Source organism: Felis catus, chromosome X (assembly GCF_018350175.1).
Source record: "Felis catus isolate Fca126 chromosome X, F.catus_Fca126_mat1.0, whole genome shotgun sequence".
Lineage (NCBI taxonomy): Eukaryota > Metazoa > Chordata > Mammalia > Carnivora > Felidae > Felis > Felis catus.
The window spans coordinates 46249492-46272874 of record NC_058386.1 but is presented as its reverse complement, the minus strand read 5'-3'; the positions used below and the strand labels follow the sequence as shown (position 1 = coordinate 46272874).

At 46.3% G+C, this 23383-nt stretch overlaps 1 protein-coding gene across 15 annotated transcripts in view; it reads left to right on the top strand.

Moving 5' to 3' along the window:
- The window catches only part of HUWE1 (HECT, UBA and WWE domain containing E3 ubiquitin protein ligase 1), a 169169-nt gene extending 148078 nt beyond the window's left edge, over window positions 1-21091 (top strand). For 13 of the 15 annotated variants that reach the window (XM_045051044.1, XM_045051042.1, XM_045051052.1 and 10 more), the window contains 25 exons: window positions 780-825; window positions 2766-3050; window positions 4118-4373; window positions 4574-4704; window positions 5232-5446; window positions 5522-5810; window positions 5949-6051; window positions 6801-7347; window positions 8034-8637; window positions 9327-9448; window positions 9561-9717; window positions 10958-11090; window positions 11368-11570; window positions 12173-12300; window positions 13583-13679; window positions 14233-14388; window positions 15048-15293; window positions 15602-15719; window positions 16527-16667; window positions 17614-17901; window positions 18017-18122; window positions 18801-18918; window positions 19219-19400; window positions 19689-19879; window positions 20467-21091. In XM_045051044.1, the coding sequence (XP_044906979.1) occupies window positions 780-825; window positions 2766-3050; window positions 4118-4373; window positions 4574-4704; window positions 5232-5446; window positions 5522-5810; window positions 5949-6051; window positions 6801-7347; window positions 8034-8637; window positions 9327-9448; window positions 9561-9717; window positions 10958-11090; window positions 11368-11570; window positions 12173-12300; window positions 13583-13679; window positions 14233-14388; window positions 15048-15293; window positions 15602-15719; window positions 16527-16667; window positions 17614-17901; window positions 18017-18122; window positions 18801-18918; window positions 19219-19400; window positions 19689-19879; window positions 20467-20569 (4965 nt within the window). In that variant the 3' untranslated portion in view covers window positions 20570-21091. The remainder of the gene's footprint in view (window positions 1-779; window positions 826-2765; window positions 3051-4117; window positions 4374-4573; window positions 4705-5231; window positions 5447-5521; window positions 5811-5948; window positions 6052-6800; window positions 7348-8033; window positions 8638-9326; window positions 9449-9560; window positions 9718-10957; window positions 11091-11367; window positions 11571-12172; window positions 12301-13582; window positions 13680-14232; window positions 14389-15047; window positions 15294-15601; window positions 15720-16526; window positions 16668-17613; window positions 17902-18016; window positions 18123-18800; window positions 18919-19218; window positions 19401-19688; window positions 19880-20466) is intronic. The other 2 variants (XM_045051048.1, XM_045051050.1) reach the window with 2 other exon arrangements.
- The last annotated feature ends 2292 nt before the right edge of the window (window positions 21092-23383 follow it).

Sequence of the window (23383 nt, the reverse complement as noted above, 5' to 3'; positions counted from 1 at the left end):
TGTGGGGGCAACCTTACCAACATGGCCCCATTCCATCATTTAAATAAGTTAGGCTTAGGTTTCGGCTTCAGATCAGGAAATGTTCCTTCCCTGAACCCCATAACCACATGTCATTTCTAAGGCTTGACTTTTCATTTTGATTTAGAAAGAAGCTACTGGTTTAGAAGTTTTGGGGACTTTAAACAATATTAGCTTTAAAATATATGAAGTAAAAGCTAACAGAAATACAAAGAAATTAAAAGACTTGAGTTGAAAGACTGTTATGTCCCATTCAGCAGTTAAGGTATTATTAGGTTAAGGATATCAAAATGTTCAGTTAGGATAACAAGCTTGACCTAACAAATAACTTTGTATGGAAGTTTTGCTTGATATAAACAATAACATTGTTTCAAACATGTGAAAAGGGATAGAAAATCAGTAAGCCTGGTATATGATTTAAGAAGCTGGAGTAGACAAAATGAGCCCAAGGAAGGGAAATAAAGAGAGGTGAAACTTTAAGAAATTCTTGCTGGCCTCACAATTGTGTTTAGGTCATGTCCTATGCCAAGCCCAGCTCACTCTTCAGTCAGCCCTCTGGAAGTCCCCCCTGTCCCCAAGCCATCCTTGAACACAAGTATGTATTAGAGAAATTGGAGATACATTTGCTCACTAAAGTGCTCATCTTCATCCAGGTCATTGAACTCCTAGGTGGCTTATGTTGGAACTGGTGGCTATTATAGTTGACCCCTATCTTAATGTGCTTGCAAAGTCCCACATGGGTCTGTCTCTTCTCTTTCCAGTGTACTGCATCTAAGACCAGTGACTCCACCGAACAGAACCTCTCAGGTAACTCTACCCGCCTTTTTACCTTCTTGCTAATTGGTTGGCTCTTTTTCCTGACCCAAGTAGCTGGCCCAGGTGGGCTGAAGATGAATGAACACTGGTGCTCTGTGGGATGAGGTAGTAGATTGTATAGTTTTAGGGTCATACCCCATCTTGGAGATAACTATACAGTCTACTGTCTTTCCCACGGCGGTACACTTCCCCTCCGACGTGCTCTGTTCAGGTTCTCGCTCTGATCTTGCTGTGCTGCATTCTGGCATGTATAGCAAGGCCATGTGTCCTGCCCCCTTTGGTGACCACCATGGTGTGGTGCTTCATGAGAATACCTGATGGCGGTAGTTCCCAAATGCCAGTCCTTAGTGGAAATGAACAAAGTAAAGAGGGATCGGGGCGCGTCAGTCGGTTAAGTGTCCAACTTCTCAGGTCGTGATCTCATGGTCTGTGGGTTCGAGCCCTGTGTCGGGCTCTGTGCTGATAGCCTGGAGCGTGCTTCAGATTCTGTGTCTGCCTCTCTCTTTGATCCTCCCTTAACTCATGCTCTCTCTTTCTCTCAAAAATAAACATTAAAAAAAAATTTAGGGGTGCCTAGGTGGCTCAGTCAGTTAAGCGTCTGACTTTGGCTCAGGTCATGATCTTGCAGTTCACGAGTTCAAGCCATACATCAGGCTCTGTGCTGACAGCTCAGAGGCTGGAGCCAGCTTCCAGTTCCCTCTCTCTCTCTCTCTCTCTCTCTCTCTCTCTCTCTCTCTGCCCCTTCCCTGCTCGCTTTCTGTCTCTCTCTGTCTCAAAAATAAACATTTAAAAAAATTTTTTTTAATTTAAAAAGTAAGGAAGCTTTATTTAAAAAAAAACTAAAGATGGATTAATGAGTTTTTCAGAAAGCTAAATTTATTCGATTTAAAGAAATTATGTCCTTTCTAGGTCTTTGGTATCAAAATATTTTTATTAAGTGATATTGACGGGATTCTTTTTTATTTGGCTAAACTAAAAGTTGGTAATCCTATGTTAGTCTCTTCTTATTTTTTCCTTTTTGTATAAACTTTGTGGGTCTGGAATCTAAAAGTCTAATACAGATATTATCTTGAGCAATCTGCTTTTGGGGAAGGTAGCTCTGTGGGTTAAATGGTATTACTGCTGTAAGTTTCGTATTCCTCCTTCTAATCTTAATGTCAGTAGCTATTTCATGATTTTAGTAACTGGTCCGTGTGGTATTAGGTCTCTCCGCCACCCCATCTCCTCAGAATTTTCCTCTGCTTTCCTATACCTTCTGTCTCCTTTGGCATTTGAGTTGCAAAATGATTATACTAAAGACTATTGTATTTTTTTTAAAGCAGTGAAAGTGGGTGGTAGGTGTCCTGGTCCCTTTAATGAAAGAAAGGTCTTTGAAAAGGTCTGTCATCAGGAAAAATGGCCTTTTGCCTGCTGCCCTTGCTAGAGGATTCTGCTCATGCCGGGGTGAGGTAGTAAGTTGTATTGTTGTGGGGTAGGGATTTTAGGCCCCAATTAGAAGATAACTATACAACTTACTACTTTCCCTGGTGTGTGGCATATTCATACTTAGTCTTGGCACTGTTGCCTCCATCAGAGTTGTAGATATTCCTTGGATAATCAGGACCGGGGGGAAAAAAGGGAGGTGGAAGGGAATAGGTGATATTTAGGGTGAGGCAAATATCATTATAAAGTGACTTGAACTCTTTCCCCTTCCACCCAGGAAACAGAAAGATTTAATTCTTAGGATCTACAAAGATTCAGATCTCCATTTCTTGAGACTAAGATAGCACTGTGCCTTAGCCCTCATCCTGGGCCACAAGCTGTTCCTAGGAACGGTCATAGCCCGGGGGTGGGCAGGGTTACTTGTCAGGCCACTTGTGCTGATTAAGTGGTTCCCTGGGTTCTTGGCTGATTGCCCCTTAACACCCCCATTGTCATTCTTTCCGAGAAAGATGGGACTCCTATGCCTGACAGCTACCCAACAACCCCATCTTCAACCGATGCAGCAACATCTGAGTCCAAGGAGACCCTTGTCGCTCTGCAGCCCTCACAACAACAAACACTCCCACCCCCACCAGCCTTGGGAGACGTTCCTCAAGAGCTGCAGTCCCCAGCTGGTGAAGGGGCAAGCTCTACACAGCTATTGATGCCCGTAGAGCCAGAGGAACTAGGTCCCACAAGGCCAAGTGGAGAAGCAGAAACGACTCAGATGGAGTTGTCCCCAGCTCCCACTATAAGTGAGTAGAATTTCAAGGTTTTGCCGGGGTGGGGGGGGGGGGGCAGGAGGGTATAGGGGTGGAGAATGGACATCTTTGTAGTTTCTCTTTACTTTTCTTAGAGAAATAATAGAAGCTCAAATTCTCAAAGAGTATGTTCTCACCTTGCACATTAGCTTTCCTAAAGTTGAGGTTTCTTCTCTGTGTCTTCAAGTGATAATATATCTGAGTGTCTAATGATACAAGTGATGATGCCAGCAGTTTATTGACGTAATCAAACAACCCTCCTGGGACACCTGGGTGGCTCAGTCAGAAGAGCATGCAGAAACAACCCTCTAAAGTAGGCAGTATTATCTCCATGAATAAACTGAAACTCACATGAAATATTAGCCCCAGATCACTCAGTAAGTGGTTGAGCTGAGATTAAAATCCAGATCTGGGTGATTTTTTTTTTAATTTTTTTTTTAATGTTTTATTTATTTTTGAGACAGAGACAGAGCATGAACGGGGCAGGGGCAGAGAGAGAGGGAGACACAGAATTGGAAGCAGGCTCCAGGCTCCGAGCCATCAGCCCAGAGCCCGATGCGGGGCTCGAACTCACGGACTGCGAGATCGTGACCTGAGCTGAAGTCGGACGCTTAACCGACTGAGCCACCCAGGCGCCCCCAGATCTGGGTGATTTTAAAGCTTGCTCTGCTTCAGTATCCTTCAGGGATGGCAAGCATCTGACCCCACACACATATAGCTCTCCCATCCTGGCAGACACCATTTATATCATGGCACTGTTTCCCACTGGTTTAAAATGGGGCCTCAGAATTCTCAGCAGTGTTCCAGCAGGATGAATTGAAACCTAATTACTATTCCTGCTGTATACCATGCTGCCTATGATGTGCTCTGGAAAAGTCTTAAGGTGTAGGAGTTTTTTCCTTCAAGGAACATTGTTTATTTAGATAAACAGTACCAACACGCATGTATAAATGTTGCCTGCAGGGAATCTGAAAGTGACAGGCTCCCTTAATCTGGCTGCATCTTAATTCAGCCCCCTCTTCTAGGCAGAGATCTAACCTCTCCATGTGACTTCCTCCTAGCCTCTCTTTCCCCAGAGAGAGCTGAAGATTCTGATGCACTGACAGCTGTCAGCAGTCAACTGGAAGGCTCTCCCATGGACACCAGTAGCCTGGCTTCCTGTACCCTAGAGGAAGCTGTGGGTGACACCTCAGCAGCTGGCAGTTCTGAGCAGCCCACAGTAGGCAGCTCCACTCCTGGGGATGCCCCACCAGTTGTCACAGAAGTGCAAGGCAGGGGTGATGGGTCAGGGGAACCTGCCCCACCCCCTGAGGACAGGTAAGTACTGTGTACAGAGCAAGAAGAGGGCAAGATGTGATGGCGGGTCTTCCAAGCCACATGTAGACTTGTTAGCTACTGCATACACTTGGTGCATTAGGGAGGTCAACATAGCTTCTATGAGAAAGGGATATTGTAGGAGTGTTTTCTAAATAGGAAAGCATTAATACAAAAAACAACCTGAAATTTATTTTTTTCAGCTCTCCCCCTGCATCCTCTGAGAGTTCTTCCACCAGAGATTCTGCTGTGGCCATTTCTGGAGCAGATTCCCGGGGAATCCTAGAAGAGCCACTGCCTTCAACAAGCAGTGAAGAAGAAGATCCCCTTGCAGGTGAGCTCCATGTGTGCTCAGGCCACCCAGGGGTTGTTTAGGCTTCTTTTAGCCTTTGGCATGGAAATGCCCCACCAGTCAAACGGTTCCATTTGGAAGGCGGCATACACATGGGAGGAGGACTTAGCGGTAAGGGTGTGTTAATGCTGCATGATAGGATGAGCCCAGGCTTTGGAGTTAAACAGATACTAGTTCAGGTTCCTCCCTCTGCAGCGACCTACCTTCAGAACCTGGGGGCATCACTTAACTTCTCTGATTCTCATTGATAATGAGGCAGTAATAATAGTTACATTGTAGGGTCTTTATAAAGATTAAGTGACAGTGTACACACAGAATCTGGCATATAACAAGTGCTATTCTGAGCCTAGGGAAGGTGAGTGGGCCTTCTGTGTGTCCTCTGTCTTTTGTGTGCAGTGAGGACAAACAAAGCTCATTTCCCACAAGCAAGGCCCTGAGTTTCTTTACTCAAGTACATCTTAAGCATCGGTAGAGGTGCGAGTTCCTTCACATCTTGCACCTCCCCTCAGGTATCAGTCTACCCGAAGGGGTGGACCCCTCTTTCCTGGCTGCTCTGCCTGATGACATTCGCCGGGAAGTCCTGCAGAACCAGCTGGGCATTCGTCCACCAACTCGGACTGCCCCTTCAGCAAATAACTCAGCTCCTGCAGTGGTGGGGAATCCTGGTGTGACTGAAGTGAGCCCTGAGTTCTTGGCCGCCCTGCCTCCAGCTATCCAAGAGGAAGTATGTGAGCAGGGAGCTGGTGGGACCAGGCTGCCTGGTTGTGGGTGTGCCCCATTGACATCTTCTGCTCTATAGGTGCTGGCGCAGCAAAGAGCTGAGCAACAGCGACGGGAACTGGCACAGAATGCTAGCTCAGACACCCCCATGGACCCTGTGACCTTCATCCAGACCCTACCCTCAGACCTGCGCCGTAGTGTCCTAGAGGACATGGAGGATAGCGTGTTGGCTGTGATGCCACCTGACATTGCAGCTGAGGCTCAAGCCCTGAGGCGAGAACAAGAAGCCCGGCAGCGACAACTCATGCATGAGCGGCTCTTTGGCCACAGTAGCACCTCTGCACTCTCTGCCATTCTCCGAAGCCCGGGTACAGAGGGAGGCAAGTGGGAGGGCTCTGAAATGTTTGAATTTGTATACACAAGGCTCTGTTGTTGCCCTTTGTGTTACTCGGACCCGGCATACTACCCGCCTCCCTAGTTTCAGTTTCCTATTTCTTTTCTTCCAGCTTTCACCAGTCGCCTCAGTGGCAACCGTGGAGTTCAGTACACTCGCCTTGCTGTGCAGAGGGGCGGCACCTTTCAAATGGGGGGTAGCAGCAGCCATAACAGGTACCTTTGTCTTTTTTCACCTTGCCATATCATCTCTCCCATATACTGCCAGTCCAACGTCCTTAATTTACAGGTAGAGAGGCTCGGTGACCTCTCTAGCTGTTGCCTTGAATGAGTGGGGAGCCAAATCTTTGGACTCGCCTTCAGAAAGCCACACTTTGGGGTTGGTGTAGCTACTGTAAACCATAATCACAAAGTAAGGCAGGCTGGCAGCAGGTTGTGGTGTAAGGAAAGCCATTTGCCTAGAGATTGTAATATCTAGGCCACAGAAGAAGAGGAGTTCATTACTACCCAGGCTGAAGCAGACTGTACCCAACATGCCAAAATGCAAAGGGAGTGATCAGTCTATATGAGGCAGGCAGGCAACCCCCTAGTAGTCTAGAGAAGGCAGAAATAAACATTATTTTTAAGACTTCAAGTGCAATCCAATTTTACCAATTGATGATACAGACATCGTGTGATGTAAGGCAAGTCACTTAACCTATTTGAGCCTCTTGTTCATCACCTCAAAAATGGGCAATTCTTTAGTCTTCTGAGCAGCCCCGTACCAGCTGGTATGGACATTGTAGAGTGCTTGGTACCCAGTGGGCACACAAGAGGGCAGCTCTTATTATTAAGAGCCCTTAGACTTAGGCACTTCTCCTTCTTATGCCTCCTTGGAGGTATGCAGCTCATCCCCCTTACCCAGGCCTTTTACCTAATCCCAGCATTCTAGCTACGTGTTACCCAGAAACTATGCTCTGTTCCAGGCCTTCTGGCAGTAATGTAGACACTCTCCTCCGCCTCCGAGGACGACTCCTCCTGGACCACGAAGCCCTATCCTGTCTCCTGGTCCTACTTTTCGTGGATGAGCCAAAGCTTAATACAAGCCGTCTACACCGAGTACTGAGAAATCTCTGCTACCATGCCCAGACTCGCCACTGGGTCATCCGCAGCCTGCTGTCCATTTTGCAGCGTAGCAGTGAGAGTGAGCTGTGCATTGAAACACCCAAGCTCTCCTCAAGTGAGGAGAAGGGCAAAAAGTCAAGCAAGAGCTGTGGGTCAAGCAGCCATGAACACCGGCCCCTGGACCTCCTACACAAGATGGAGTCTAAGAGCTCCAACCAGCTTTCCTGGCTCTCAGTATCTATGGACGCAGCCCTAGGCTGCAGGACTAATATATTCCAGATTCAACGTTCAGGGGGTCGCAAACATACTGAGAAACATGCAAGCAGTGGCTCCACTGTCCACATCCACCCCCAGGCTGCTCCTGTTGTCTGCAGACATGTTCTGGACACGCTCATTCAGTTGGCCAAGGTGAGGAGCTTGAACCCAACCAACTCTTGGGGAAGAGGGATGGCAGTCACAGCCTAGATGAAATCTGAACTCTGAGAGAGCAAGTAGGTCTTTCTTCACCGTTAGTGCTGAGGCCTGTATTGTTTCTGAGAGTTGTCAAGTGAATAATTTTGTGGGGTTCTTTTTACTTTTTACAATTTTTGTGCATTATTTCGTTATCAAAACAACTTTCGGTAATCTGTATGATTGCTGTTTTACACATGAAGAAGCTGGGGTACAGAAATTTTTAGTGGCTTTGTCACGTGGCTAGTAAGTGATGGAGCTGGACCTAGAACTTAGTTCAGTTTTCTTTTTAATAATCATTGATGCCATTTGTTGAAGGCGTGCCTTGTGCCAGGCACTGTGCAGAAATACATTATCTCCTTTTATCTCAACAATTTTTCAATGCAGCATAGGTGTGCTCCCCATTTCATAAATACACAGACTGATGCTCAGAAGTTAGCTAATCATCTCCCTTCAAAGCCCTTGTTTGTTTCTCTGGGCCACTTCACCATCAGTTAGATAAAACTCCTGTATGACATCTCTCCCATGTCACCAAAGCTATCCAAAGGAGTAGAGAGTCTAGGAACCAGTTGTCTTTCCTTGTCAAGAAGACATATTTTCTCTGTGCACCCCCTAGATCAAGCATGTCCTTCTCTTGCCGGCAGGTATTTCCCAGCCACTTTACACAGCAGCGGACCAAAGAAACAAACTGTGAGAGCGATCGGGAGAGGGGCAGTAAGCAGGCCTGCAGCCCATGCTCTTCACAGTCCACCAGCAGTGGCATTTGCACAGACTTCTGGGACTTATTGGTAAAACTGGACAACATGAATGTCAGCCGGAAAGGCAAGAACTCCGTGAAGTCAGTGCCAGTGAGCGCTGGTGGTGAGGGGGAAACCTCCCCATACAGCCTCGAGGCCTCTCCCCTGGGGCAGCTCATGAACATGTTGTCACACCCAGTCATCCGCCGGAGCTCTCTCTTAACTGAGAAACTCCTCAGACTCCTTTCTCTCATCTCAATTGCTCTCCCAGAAAACAAAGTATCGGAAGCACAGGCTAATTCTGGCAGCAGTGCTTCCTCCACCACTGTTGCCACCTCAACCACATCTACCACCACTACCACTGCCGCCTCCAGCACGCCCACTCCCCCTGCTGCAACCACCCCTGTCACTTCTGCTCCAGCTCTGGTTATTGCCACGGCTATATCCACCATTGCCGTAGCTGCTTCGACCACGGTGACTACCCCCACGACTGCTACCACTACTGTTTCAAGTAAGTGTGGATGTAGGCTGGAAGCCTGGGGTGTGTACACCCACCTCACCCCTCACTCCCCCATCCAGGTATTACTCCCTAAATGATAGCAGTCAGCTTGGTTTGTGTTTGTGAGAGCCAGAGGCATTCATTCTTGACCTCATCAGTCCCAATTCACTCTCTCCATCCTTTTCCTCCCCACACCCATCCATCCACCCACACAGACACTCATAAAGACCAGCAGGCATTCACTGAATGTGGCTTCCCTAGGCTAAGCACCAAAAGGAGGGTAGAGAGAGAAAGTCCCTATTTTCAAAGAATTCCCAACCTTTCCATCCAGGTTGAAGGAGCCAGTTCTCAGGAAAGAGTTCAAGAACAGGCAGGACACCATGTGAATCAGGGAGGACTAGCCAAGCTGTCCTAGGAAGTAAAGGGAATGAGCCCTACAGCAGACTAGTAAGAATTATTTGAAGAAGATTTTGAGGAAGGGGCTCAATGGTAGGGAAACAGTTGAGAAACGTTTGGGATTATCACTTTAGAAGGTACAGTCCTGAGACTCCTTGACAAACTGAGTCATTGGGATTTGGCTTTGGTGGGTGGCTTTTCTTTTTCACTACTTTCCCGTATTGAAGCCCTGGATGATTTAGTGATTTCTTGGTTCTGGCCTGTGAGTTTTAGAGGCTTACAGTATTTCATCTGTTTCCTCAAAGCTTCTACAACTACTAAGGCCAGCAAATCTCCAGCAAAGGTGGGTGATGGGGGCAGCAGCAGTGCAGACTTTAAGATGGTATCCTCTGGCCTCACGGAAAACCAGCTACAGCTCTCTGTGGAGGTGAGTCCAGGCTCTTCTGAATTCCCAAGACTGGGGGAGAAAAGGTAAATGGGAGTAGATAAAGTTTTAATTCTTAAGTTGAGGCTCACCCCTTCTCTTTTCTTTTTCCCAGGTGTTGACGTCACACTCTTGTTCTGAAGAAGGTCTGGAAGATGCAGCAAATGTGTTACTACAGCTCTCTCGGGGGGACCCTGCAACCCGGGACACTGTTCTCAAGCTGCTACTGAATGGAGCTCGCCATCTGGGCTATACTCTTTGTAAACAGATAGGTAATAACAGGAGTAAAACGTCTTGTCTTTCTGAAATCTTCCACTGAGGTGTCCCCTCTTTATGGAAGCCTTCCCCGAATCCCCAGGTTGAATCAAACTCCTTCCGCTTGTGTAGCATAGCCCCCTGTACTCTTCGTCTATTGCAACACTGATAATACTGGGTTGTCATCTGTTTTCCTCTGCTCAGTTGTTCATGGAGAGCAAGGCTGGGCTTTTCTCTATATTGCCAGTGCCTGGCATGTGGCATGTAATCCATGCTTATTAGTAAAGGAAAACAATCATGTATAGGACCAGCAGTGCTCTTTCTTCCACTTCTACATTCTGGGCACTTATAGGAGTCCTATGATGAACCTGCCTAGGCAACTTCACCACCTCAGAGATGCACCTGCACTTAGGTTAGGCTCAAGAATTGAGAGTCCAAATGGTACCCTCTGCCTTTGTGTACTTGTGAGGGTACAAAAGTTCTAAGAACACTTGGAAATTGTCTCGTTTCAATCTTCCTTCCTGTTGTTACCAAGAGAAAACTAAACCCAGGTTGATGAAGCAATTGAATTGACGAGTAGAGCCAGGTTTTCTTTCAGCATAGAGAGCCTGTTTGCTCTCTCCCACTCCCATCCCAATCATGGCTCTCCCTAGATTTTGGTTACCTGGTTAGTTCTCTCCTCACAAATGTGCCTGGGGCTTAGGTGATATGGGTGTTAATTAAACTGTTATGACCCAGGACGTTATGTTCTTTGCTACATGAGAACTATATGGTTCTTTCGGGAGGAATTTGGCCACAGTCTGACCTTTCTTGACTGCTACCATTCAACACCCATGGGCCAGGCAGTGTCCTAGGCACTCTCCTGCAATTCTTTCCTTATCCTCAAAATAGCCTTGTGAGATTAGTCTCATTATTAAGATGGATAAGTAAACTGGGAGAAGGAGCTAAGCAGTTTGCCTGAGATCACCACAAAAACCTCAAGTTCAAAATGTATACAGGCTCCCAAACCGATACTTTTTGTTCTCTGTACTGATCTGCATTTCATGTAGATTGTACAGATTCTTGAGGCAGGGTAAATCGGTAGTCTCTGGATGGTTGATCCATGAACACACATAGGTGAACAGCAAAATTCTGCTCACTCCAGATTCTCTGCAGCTGAGCAAAGACAATAGCCTGGTAGGTTTCTTGCAAAGGTTTGGCTTTCAGCTGCTTCACTAGGGAAGTCTGAACACTTGCTGGCTCCTCTACTTGACCCAGGTACCCTTCTGGCTGAGTTACGGGAATATAACCTAGAACAGCAACGGCGAGCCCAGTGTGAGACCCTCTCTCCTGATGGCCTACCTGAGGAGCAGCCACAGACCACCAAGCTGAAAGGCAAAATGCAGAGCAGGTGGGTGGTAGCCACTCATTTGGCTATGGGGCCAAAATCTGGGATATTCTAAAAGGTGGCTCTTGCTGGTTTCCTGGTTTGTTTGGTTTTTTTTCTCCCCCCTCTCTGGGCAGATTTCTTTATCTGTCCTATACATACCTGACCCTATTTTTTTCCCACTGTGGGATTTCCTTTGGAGATTCTTTAACCCTCTAGTCAACACCAAAAAGCCCTGCTCACTCTGGATGTTTGTGCTTTGATGCTGTCAATATACGCAAGCCACCTCTACACTGTCCAGGTTTGACATGGCTGAGAATGTGGTAATTGTGGCATCTCAGAAGCGACCTCTGGGTGGCCGGGAGCTCCAGCTGCCTTCTATGTCCATGTTGACATCCAAGACATCTACCCAGAAGTTCTTCTTGAGGGTACTGCAGGTCATCATCCAGCTCCGGGACGACACACGCCGAGCTAACAAGAAAGCCAAGCAGACAGGCAGGCTAGGTATGGAACTGGAGTGTCCAGTTGAGGGTCAGGGTTGGTGGTGGTGAACTCAGAGTCCCTGGAGGGCAGGACCTAATGTCATGTCTCCATCCTGCTTGAACTTTCCAAAAAAGGAAATGATGATACTTTGCTAGAATGTTGATGGCTGCATTCTGTATCTCACTCAAGCTGTCTGCATAGGAAATTTATTAGGGCAAGTGAGAATTAAAAGGGAGTGGAAATCTGGCAAAGAAATTGGGGGCAGATCTTTCGCTGAATAAGGTTTAAGTCACCGTGTCTCCGTTTTGCTTCTTGGCTCACTCCTGACTAAAACTTTGCAGCCATGTTGCCTCAGCCATGGCCTGCCAAATCCTACCTTTCTTCCTGTCCCACAGAACCTTCTCTACCTGCTACTATCCATCTGTGTACCACCATGTCCCCTGCCCTTACTTGTAATGGTAGCTCTTAGTGCCTGGTGATGAGCACTGTGTAGCTGCCTGAGCTAAATAAAGCTCAGAGACTTCAGCAGGATGCCCTGTGGCAGCCCAGGTGATGGGAGAGAGAATATTGGGCATTTTCTCTTTCTACATTTTATATCTTGCCTTTCTTTTTCTTTCTCCCAGGTTCCTCCGGTTTAGGCTCAGCTAGCAGCATCCAGGCAGCTGTTCGGCAGCTGGAGGCTGAGGCTGATGCCATTATACAAATGGTACGTGAGGGTCAAAGGGCGCGGAGACAGCAACAAGCAGCAACGGTTAGCATGATGCCTGTGGCCCCTCATTCATTTGTCTCTCTCCCCTCCCCACCACATCGTCAGTGGGGTTTCACTGCCCTTACCTTGTATGCTTTTGCATTAAGTTTGCTGTATGAATGCTTCTGGACAACAGGGTTACTTTCTGTTGGTGTTTTCTCTACTGTTTGTTCATTGTTTTGTTGGTTTGGTTTGGATTGATATGATTTAAAGCTTGGCCATCATACCCCACTCCCAGCTATCCAGTCAATAGTGGCGCTTTTGCATACTGCATAATGCTAAGTGTCTGGGTTCTGAGGGGCTGTGGAATAAAGATTTTTCAGTCTCCTGGAATAACGCAAATACATCAGGAATCCAGCCCTTGAAATTCTCCCAAGCTTGGTCTACGTCCCACAGCCTCTTCTAGGCTATGGCTGGTCCATCTACCCTGGCCTCTGCTTCTGTTTTCCATACTCTCTTGGTACCTTGGCACCTAGGCACTCAGTCACTTTTAGGAAGAAACCCTCAGGTTTCTAGATAGCCAACTCATTGTTGGGATCCCAGCACAGAGTGGCTGCAGGAAAAGCCTGGCATCATGTATGTATGCTGTGGCACTCTCATTGTTTTCCTGTTCTTGAAACATGCAAGTCACCTTCCCAAGATCCAGGAAATAAAGGTATCCTGAGGCTTGGTTTTTCTTTACGTATAATTACTATTCTACAGTATGATTTCATTGAGCATGCTGGGAACGTCCTAGAATTTGCAGGCTGTGACTCCCAACAAGGGAGAAAGGGAAAACAGCTATTATTATGAAGTACTTTTTTCTGCCCCGTCTTTCCCACACCCGATAGGGTAGATGTTGGCTTTGTGAATAATGCCACCCATCAAAGGCTTTCCCTTATTATTTCCCCTTTTCTGAGCAAACAGAAACAGAGAGCCAAACCTACAGTCTGTTCACTTGAGTTTTATATGTAGATGCGCATATATGTAATCTGTCCCCATAAGAAGTCTTCCAAGTCTGTATCCAGAAGGCTGGTGTCTGACTAGATATAGGTCAAGAGTAGAGTGGAGGCAATGCAGGAATCTAAGGAGCTTTTCGGAAAAGCTTGCTAGCTCAGGGTGGAGGACAGCAAAGGAGGTGGGAAGGCCATTCTTTTGTTCTGGAAAGCCACAGGGTTTTCTGACCAAATATCCTCTTTCCAAACTTAGTACGTGTGAGAATGGGTAGAAACAGCCTCTAGCCTCTCCCTGAGGAAAGCAGAGTTGCATTGCACCCTTTATGTGACTTTGTCTCCCTTTTATCCAGTCGGAGTCAAGCCAGTCAGAGGCCTCTGTCCGGAGGGAGGAGTCACCCATGGATGTGGACCAGCCATCTCCCGGTGCTCAGGATACTCCGTCCATCGGTCAGTACTACTTCCTGTTTCCAGTGCACCAAAAGAGCCAGTCTTCATGAAGTGTCTGCTGGGTCCCCTGCTCTCTACATATATAAGCTCTGTTTTCCAGTTCCACTGAACGCTGGTTTTTGTAAACGTTAATAAGCTTTTACCAATGAAGATCGATATCACCATCTCACGCCCTTATTAGAGATTCGTAGCATACACTACAATTCCTGGAGTTAAGAAACTGTGATGTGATGTTAGATGTGGAGACAGCACGTGTTTCAGTTGTGGCTCCCCCATTTAGTGACTGGTACCTGAAGCAAATCTCTCTTGGCTTCAGTTTCCTTGAATGTGGCTCTTGCAAGTGAGAAACCAAATTTTTTATTGTATTAATTTTATTTAAATTTAAATTTCATCCAGTGTAGGATTAGAGCTTACTTCCAGATGTCACTCAGTATTACTTAGTAGCCGGTGAGCCAGTCTACTTGATCTAATGGCCTGCACAGCTGGTCTGGGAAAAAGCTAAATGGAGGAAATACCTCAAAGGCTTTCTGCCTCTCTTCTGTGTGGCCTATAGGCTCAGATGGAACCTCACAAGGGGAAAAGGAGAAGGAGGAGAGGCCACCTGAGTTACCCCTGCTCAGTGAGCAGCTGAGCTTGGACGAGCTATGGGACATGCTGGGAGAGTGTCTAAAGGAACTGGAGGAATCCCATGACCAGCATGCGGTGCTAGGTGAGTTGTGGCCTTTGGGCCAAGGTCCCAACCCACTGATCTGCTCTGGGCCCTTTCTGCCAGCTTAACTTTCTTCCTTCCAGATCACCCCCTCACTGTCTCTGAAATGAGAATTCAAAGGAGAATTCAAATTCTGTCACTTTAGTATCAGAAAAAAAAGATTTGCCTTCTCTTTTAGTAGCTGGTACCTTTCACTTTTTAGACCAGGGGAATCTTTATAACTGGCAGCCTATTCCATTTTTATTTTTATTTTATTTTTTTAATTTCTTTTAACGTTTATTTATTTTTGAGACAGAGAGAGAGACAGCACAAACAGGGGAGGGTCAGAGAGAGAGGGAGACACAGAATCTGTAACAGGCTCCAGGCTCTGAGCTGTCAGCACAGAGCCCGATGCGGGGCTCGAACTCACGGACCGCGAGATCATGACCTGAGCCGAAGTCGGACACGTAACCAACTGAGCCACCCAGGCGCCCCTCCATTTTTCTTTAGTTTCAAGGAGGCTCAGACTTCCTCCGTGGCTTCATTTTTCTTTGTTACCATTGTATTTCTCCTGCAGGTTTTCAGTATTTCTTCCATACTGTACTTCTGTAATTTGATCATGAAGGAAAAGAGGTTTGTATGTTGAAGTTTCAAAACTTCCCTATCATTCCTACCCCCAGTGCTACAGCCAGCCGTCGAGGCCTTCTTCCTGGTCCATGCCACAGAGCGAGAGAGCAAGCCTCCTGTCCGAGACACCCGTGAGAGCCAGCTGGCACACATCAAGGACGAGCCTCCTCCACTCTCCCCTGCCCCCTTAACCCCAGCCACTCCTTCCTCCCTTGACCCATTCTTCTCCAGGGAGCCCTCGTCTATGCACATCTCCTCAAGCCTGCCCCCTGACACGCAGAAGTTCCTTCGCTTTGCAGGTACAGGGAACTCTTAGGCCTCCAGCGTAGAAGGATTCATTTTTTTTACAGGGTCATTTCATACATTTTATTCTTAGCTGTTTCATGGGGGAGAGGGATGGGACTGAGAGAGAGAGAGTGGGGGGGGGGGTGGCTGGGTGGGTAGGGGGAGAAAGAGAATGAAGCTAGTGAGGGTAGGGACCGGATCTGAAAGCCCTTTTGTGCCACACTTTTTTCTCTGAAATAAGAAAGTTGCTGGTTGGTTGGCTATCCTGTAGTCTTCTGGGAACCAGGACGTGCTGATTCCTGCTGTCCCTTTCTCCCCACAGAGACTCACCGCACTGTGTTAAACCAGATCCTACGGCAGTCCACCACCCACCTCGCTGATGGACCTTTTGCTGTCCTGGTAGACTACATTCGTGTCCTCGACTTTGATGTCAAGCGCAAGTATGTGCCCTGGAGGCTGTGGGGATGGGAACTTTTCAAATGCTATCTTCTCTCCGAGAAAGGAGCCAAAATTCCTCCCGAAGGAGTGTTTCTAGAGAAAGAAGTTTCCATTGGTGGCAGCCCTTGGAAATGGTGCTGGGTGGGAAGGAAGAGATTCATCTGTGTCTCTGACAGTCATTATACCTAAATACTCCCTGGTCTTCTCCATCCTTCCTCAGAGAAGTGCAAAACCTTTATTTAATCACATGACTCCTAAAGTTCCATTTCATCCTTTGGGGTAATACAGGAGGTGCAGGTAGCCATAGTATACTTACAGCATGGCTCAGCAGAAATTCTCTGCCACAGACTCTGTGGGCCTTTATTCGGTGGAGATGGGAAAAATTTAGAGTTGGTAATGAATAACCTGCCTCTCCAAACTACTGGGCACTTCCCCAGAGGAACATGTGGGGAGCAAGGATCAAAGTGTTGGGAGGATGGGAGGACCATCACTGTGGGTCTTCATCCTAATCAAGATCAAGCAAACAGGGGGCGCCTGGGTGGCTCAGTCAGTTGAGCATCTGACTTTGGCTCAGGTCAGGATCTCGTGGTTTGTGAGTTCGAGCCCCGCGTGGGGTCTGTGCTGACAGCTCAGAGCCTGGAGCCTGCTTTGGGTTCTATGTCTCCCTCTCTCTCTGCCCCTCCCCTGCTCATGCTCTCTTTCTCTTTCTCTCACTCTTGAAAATAAATAAACATTAAAAAAAAAAAGATCAAGCAAACAGAAGTTTGCTCTGCCACCCCCAATCCTATTTTCCTTTTCTACCTCCCAAGATATTTCCGCCAAGAGCTAGAACGTTTGGATGAGGGGCTTCGGAAAGAAGACATGGCTGTGCACGTCCGCCGTGATCATGTGTTTGAAGATTCCTATCGTGAACTGCACCGGAAATCCCCTGAAGAAATGAAGAATCGATTGTAAGACCCCATAAGAGAGAAAAGAGGATGGGAGGGTGGAGCAACTTCCTACATGGTAGTGAAGACTTACTTAAGCACCAGATGTGCCCAGGAACTGAGGGAGGTGCTGCCCTCCCCAGCAGAAATTCCAAATAGGAACCTGGTATAGATAGTCTCACTGAGCTGTCTTCTGTCTTCTCGGTCTGGTCTCAGAAGACCGGTCTAATGCTGGCTAGGCTGGCCTTTGGGATGAGCTACGCAACAAATCCCAGAGCGAAGAGTCTTTGTCATTTATAAGGATAAACCTGATGGCTTCGCAGAGAGCTTTCTCTGTTGTTACATTAGGAATGGGAAGACTGCTGAGCAGATGGTATCCTGGCTTCAGGGAGACCACACTTGCATGAGTGGCTCCTCACCAAATTGGTAATTGTTCACTGGTGATTCTGAAGCCACCTAGAAGAGATCAGCAGTTTAATGCCAGCGAGATGAAAGACCTGTTGGGAGTAGTTTGACGCTCCTGAGCTCAGGAACTTGATTCCTCCTCTCCCTCTTGGCATGGGTTCCCCATCCATGTAATCATATAGGAAGTCAGAGACACTTCTGAGACAGACTGGGCCCTGCTCCTCCACCGCCAAATCCTTAACAGATAATCAGCCTCATCAGCCCTCTCTGACACCGCTGGATTCCTCCTCTCCCTGCTTTCCCTAAGTGAGGAGGCCCTCATTTAAGCCTCTGTACCTTTCCTGTTGATGAACCTTTACTGATAATTCAGGACTTCTTTTCTGTCGATGCATTTTTTTTTGTCCCAGATCCCTACCCTTGGGCTTTCCTGGCACTCTGTATTCACTTCTGTTCTCTGATCCTGTACTCCCCAGCCATTGCTTCACTCACTCACTCGGGTCATACTACATAAATGAATGGATTTGTCCTGGGCTTTCTGCACATCTGTTTCTGGTCTCTTACGCAGGTATATAGTGTTTGAAGGAGAAGAAGGGCAGGATGCTGGAGGGCTCCTACGGGAGTGGTATATGATCATCTCTCGGGAGATGTTTAATCCTATGTATGCCTTGTTCCGTACCTCACCCGGTGACCGGGTCACCTACACCATCAACCCATCTTCCCACTGCAACCCCAACCACCTCAGCTACTTCAAGTTTGTTGGACGCATTGTGGCCAAAGCTGTATATGACAACCGCCTCCTGGAGTGCTATTTTACTCGGTCCTTCTACAAACACATCTTGGGCAAGTCTGTCAGGTGAGGATGTGGCAAAGGATCCACATTCTCTTTTGACAGGTTCTTTTCTTGTGTCCCACCCCCATGCTTCTCTCCTGCACCCTAACCCATGGTGACCCTGATCATGTTTTTCTAGATATACGGATATGGAGAGTGAAGATTACCACTTCTACCAGGGCCTGGTTTATCTGCTGGAAAATGATGTCTCCACACTAGGTTATGACCTCACCTTCAGCACTGAGGTAGGTCAAGAAATTGTCACCACAGCACATTCTAGCTAGTCCAGGAAACCCATTATGGGGCCACCCTTGAACTGGGATTGGATAATCTCTTATGCTTCTAAGGAAGCATCTCAACTTTTAAGTCCCATGCTCCATTCCCCATCCAGCAGTGAGCAGTGCAGTGAGCAGTGGGTATTTATATGAGACATCACAAACAGAAAAACCAGGATTTGTAAAACAATTCAAGTTCCTAGTTTCCTCTTTATTTATATACATATATATATATATATATATATATATATATATATGTATATATGTATTTAAAGCCTCCAATTCCATATGCTTCATTTCCAGAAGTAGTTCATTGTAGAAAAATTGTATAAATAAATATCAAAGTTAGTCTTCCTCCAAATTGTTTTTCATACAGATTGTACCGTATCATATTACACATGTTAATCATGCCTTTTCCCTTTTACCATTGACAATTTCCTTATTTTCAGCCTCTATGTGTTTTGAGGCCAAACCCTTGGCTTTTCTCTATTACAAAGTTATGAGCTCCTGAGAAAAGATACTTTTTTATGACCTTGCTTCATCTCTCTGCCCAGGACATGGCAAAGATTTTACATATTCCCAGGTAGCTATATAAATCCCATCCTGGACCAAGCCTGGTATGAATGATTGGTGTTTTGGGTGTTCCAGGTCCAAGAGTTTGGAGTCTGTGAAGTTCGTGACCTCAAACCTAATGGGGCCAACATCTTGGTAACAGAAGAGAATAAGAAGGAGTATGTACACCTGGTGTGCCAGATGAGAATGACAGGTAGGGGAAATGTCCCTTATACTCCTTGTTGCTCATATGGGAAGAGGTCAGGCCTCACTCATTTCACAGATATTGTTTTTTCTCTTCCCCTGTGCCAGCCACAAATCCCAGCCAGAGTCCAAACACCTGACCAAAAAATATTTCCCTTAATTCACCCTATACAGGGGCCCAGAAACAGTGTTAGGTGAGGCAGGTATACCATTCACAATCCTAGTTGCAGCTGGAGCTAGATTGAGGACCTCTGACCTCTAACAGTTGTGTGAGTTTAGATGCCGCATGGCTTGTTGGTTCTCTCCCCAGGAGCCATCCGTAAACAGCTGGCAGCTTTCTTAGAAGGCTTCTATGAGATCATTCCAAAGCGCCTCATTTCTATCTTCACTGAGCAGGAGTTAGAGCTACTCATATCAGGACTGCCCACAATTGACATTGATGATTTGAAATCCAACACTGAATACCACAAGTACCAGTCCAACTCTATTCAGGTGAGCTGCTACTGGCATCTTTCTCCTATCCCTAAGCAGTGCTAGTTTGTATGACACCACATAAACCAGTACTCTTTGGGGGCATGAAGGGGGTATAGGTGACAGCTTACTTACACCTAACTCTTCATCCTTCTAGAACATGTTTTCAGGTGATGTTTTTGCTCATCTTATGAATGGAGGAACTGAAGCCCATTTCACGGAAGGGACTTGCCTAAGATTTCAAATCCTATCCCCCCTCTTTCCAAGAGCTCTCTACCTAACACTGGCTTCTTGTGTCCTTTCCCACAGATCCAGTGGTTCTGGAGAGCATTGCGTTCTTTCGACCAAGCTGACCGTGCCAAGTTCCTCCAGTTTGTCACGGGTACTTCCAAAGTGCCCTTGCAAGGCTTTGCTGCCCTTGAAGGTATGAATGGCATTCAGAAGTTTCAGATCCATCGAGATGACAGGTCCACAGATCGCCTGCCTTCAGCTCACACATGGTAAGAGGAAGGATTTGTTCCCTGTTTTAAGCATTCATGATTGAGCTTACATATTTGCTGCTTCTAGGCCCCTACCCAAGGGCAGGAACCCAAATCTGGCCCCAGCAATGCTAGACCTTGGGGTAGCTCACAGTTTGGTAGTTTTGTGGAAAAGGTGATGTTTGAGATGAGAAGCTGGCCCAGATTCACAGTAGGTTGGGGAGACATTGCAGATCAACACTGCCACATGAGAGCACAGTGTACTCCAGGGCTCAGTTGGAGCAAGAGGTTGCAGGCAACAGAAGGCTGAATAACTCAGCAGAGGTTGGATCACCAGTGACCCCAAAGGCATCCTTGGAGCTTGCACATTAGCCCATAGGCAAGGCTGTGGTGTTTAAGGAGTGACAGGGTCAGATTTACATTTTAGGTGCGTCATGGCCAGTATTGGGGCCAGATTAGAAAAGGGCAGAGAAGGCTAGGATAAGACTGCAAGTCTTCAAGAAGTGAGGAGTAGGTTCCCTTAGGGAGGACATGTCAGTGGGCACCATGGGAACACAGGGATTTGGTTATAATCTTTTGTCACAAACTGATTTTTCTTCTTTCCCTAGTTTTAATCAGCTGGACCTGCCTGCCTATGAGAGCTTTGAGAAGCTCCGCCACATGCTACTATTGGCCATCCAGGAGTGCTCTGAAGGCTTTGGGCTGGCCTAATAAGGCTCTGCCCACCACTGTGGGGTTTTTCTATCATTGTTGGACCTGGGAATGGGGGGAAATGAAAACAAAAAAGAACCCGAAAGAAAATGTCAAAAACCAATAAATGAAATCCATCAACTCACCATGTGTGTGTCCCAGCTTCCCCAGCGCATACCCATTGCCCCTCTCCTGCTCATTTTCTCTCCCTCTCCCTTTTCCTCACCTCCTCCTCCCTGTTCCATGCCGTCCATGATCCCCAGCCCATGTGTTAAAAAGGCATTAGCCTTTGCAGGGACCTGTTTGTCCCAACTGTTTGAACAGTGTGCTCCTCAGATTCTGTGTTCAGAAGGATTTGCTGCATTGAGACTTGAAACCTTTGGATAGGGGAAAAAATTATATATATATATATTTTTTTGTTCTGTTTGCATTTCTTAATTTGTGCTTGGAATGTGTTGATGTGCACAGCTAATGATTCAATGCGAGACAAGATTGGCGTCTGTGTTGTGGAGGTTTCAAATAAAGAGCACTCTTCATAACTCACTTTTCACAATGGAGTTTTTTTCAAACTTAAAAGAAACAACTCTTGAGCACATGCTAGACATCTGGAGAAAAGATGCAAATGGACTCCAGAAAACCATCTCTGCCACCACTACTGGTGCATCTTCCTTCTTCAAAGGCGGTTTCCCAGTTATCAGGAGAGATCAGCAGCCACCAGGAATTGAGGGAAGCATGTTTTTTAGAATGGGACCTGCACTTGAGGGCGGTGATGGTGTTACAGATTGCAGCCAAGGACAAAGCATCACCTTGCTTGAGGGGAACAAACCAGGTTTTAAGAAACATTCTGAGAACTCAACCCAACCGACAGTTCTGTTTGGTGAGCCTTTATAACAGCCTCAAGTCTAGAGCTCAGTTTAAAATTTTGATTTCATTTAATATTTTAGTTTATTTCTAACAAATTTCAATAAGCAAGTAATTTGACTAGCTTTCCAGAAGAACAGTCTTCCCATCCTTTTTGGGTTTGTTTCGTCATCTGCCAGTCTGTTCACAGATCATCCAATAGTCTCTTGTGGTTTTTACTCCATCCAGCAGTTACAGCTGATCGAAGGACTTTGGTTCCAGCCTTCAAAGAAAAAAATAATAAAGGTTTAGTTAGAAAAACAACCCCGAGTGATGCTTGCTTTGTGTGGTTTTTCTCATTTTCTGGAGGTCCTATTTCATAAAGATTTTCCCCTTAAGCTGATCCCCTTTGGCCCTGATGCAAATGGCTGCTAGATATTTTCTCCCTTTTTTAAATTGACACTTAACCTTTGCCTCATCTGGCTGACACCTGAGAGGACAGATGAATTGGCCCTGTCCCTGCTACTGAGATTCTAGTCCAAGGAGGAGGAGACTGAGTAGTTCTGTGACAGATGTAGGAAGGGGTCCCCAGGTTCCCAGAGAAGTACCTGACCTAGCCTGGAAGATCAGGGAAGGCTTTCCATTGTCAGCCACTCGACTTGAATCCCAAGGCTGGGAGTCAAGATTAAGAAGGCGAGATTAATCTAGGTCAAGGCAGTAGGAGTCCAATTGACACAACTTAAGCAAAGGATGGTGGTGGCCTAAGATGAGGCTGGGAGTCCAGCAGGGCTTTGAAATGAATAAGCAGAAATATGGTAGAATTAATAAATAAGCTTAAGAACTGATTCTTGGAGCACCTGGGTGGCTCAGTCAGTTTAAGTGTCCGACTTCAGCTCAGGTCATGATCTCACAGTTCTTGAGTTCAAGCCCTGTGCCAGGCTCTGCCGATAGCTTGGAGCCTGGAGCTGCTTTGGATTCTGTGTCTCCCTCTCTCTCTCTCTCTGCCACACCCCCACTCTCACTCTGTCTCAAAAATAAACATTAAAAAATTTCGTTAAAAACTGATTTCTTGGAAAAAATCAAAGAATAAACTTCTAACATTTAAGTTGGAGAGGTACAAGGTTTGGGAGTTGGGTATGGAGGCTGGGAGTACAGATGGAATAACCCTGAAAAACAAAAACATCTAATTCAGTGGCATACTACAGAAACCTAATGGGACCCCAAGTATGATTTGCCTTTGGGATATGTGTGTGGTGTAATATTTATCACCTCAATGTCAGTCAAATAAAAAAATCCTGTCAATTGATGCAAGGCATTTGCTAAAAATGATTACTGGTAACTTAAAAGTAAAGACAGTACCTTGATGAGGTTGCCTTAGACCAACAGCCAACATCACGCTGGAAGCATAATGTGGCCAATCACCACTATCAACACTTAACACCAGTTCTAACCAGTTCAATAAAGCAGAAAATGAGGTATAACTGTTGAGAAACTTCACTAAACAAAGAGAACCACAAGTTGTTAGAACTTAAAATTGACTCCCAACAAGAGGACTACTTAACAATGAACAAAGCATTCACCCGTGTAAACATTTATTGTCCAACACGCATGAGTAGGTAATAAATTCATACAGTGGGATTCTGTGTAGCAGTAAAAATATCCATTGAATTTATCAACATGCACAATCTTGACAAGTATGAGACCTGTTTAAAAGTCACAAAACTACTACATGGCATACATACCAGGAGCGTGAAAAACTACATCTGTATATGTAAAGAGTATGAAAATCCATGCAGAAGTATGACAAAGTACTGCACAGTGTTCAGGATAAGTTATGGGGGACAAGGAGATGCAGTTTGGGACGGATAATTACACAGCCTCAACTATGTTGGTGATGTTTTATTTCTTAGGCTGGGTGGTGCTAGACAACGTGGGTGTTCCTTACAATGCTGTTATAATACTTTATAACATCTGAAATATTTCGTAGTTTTTTGA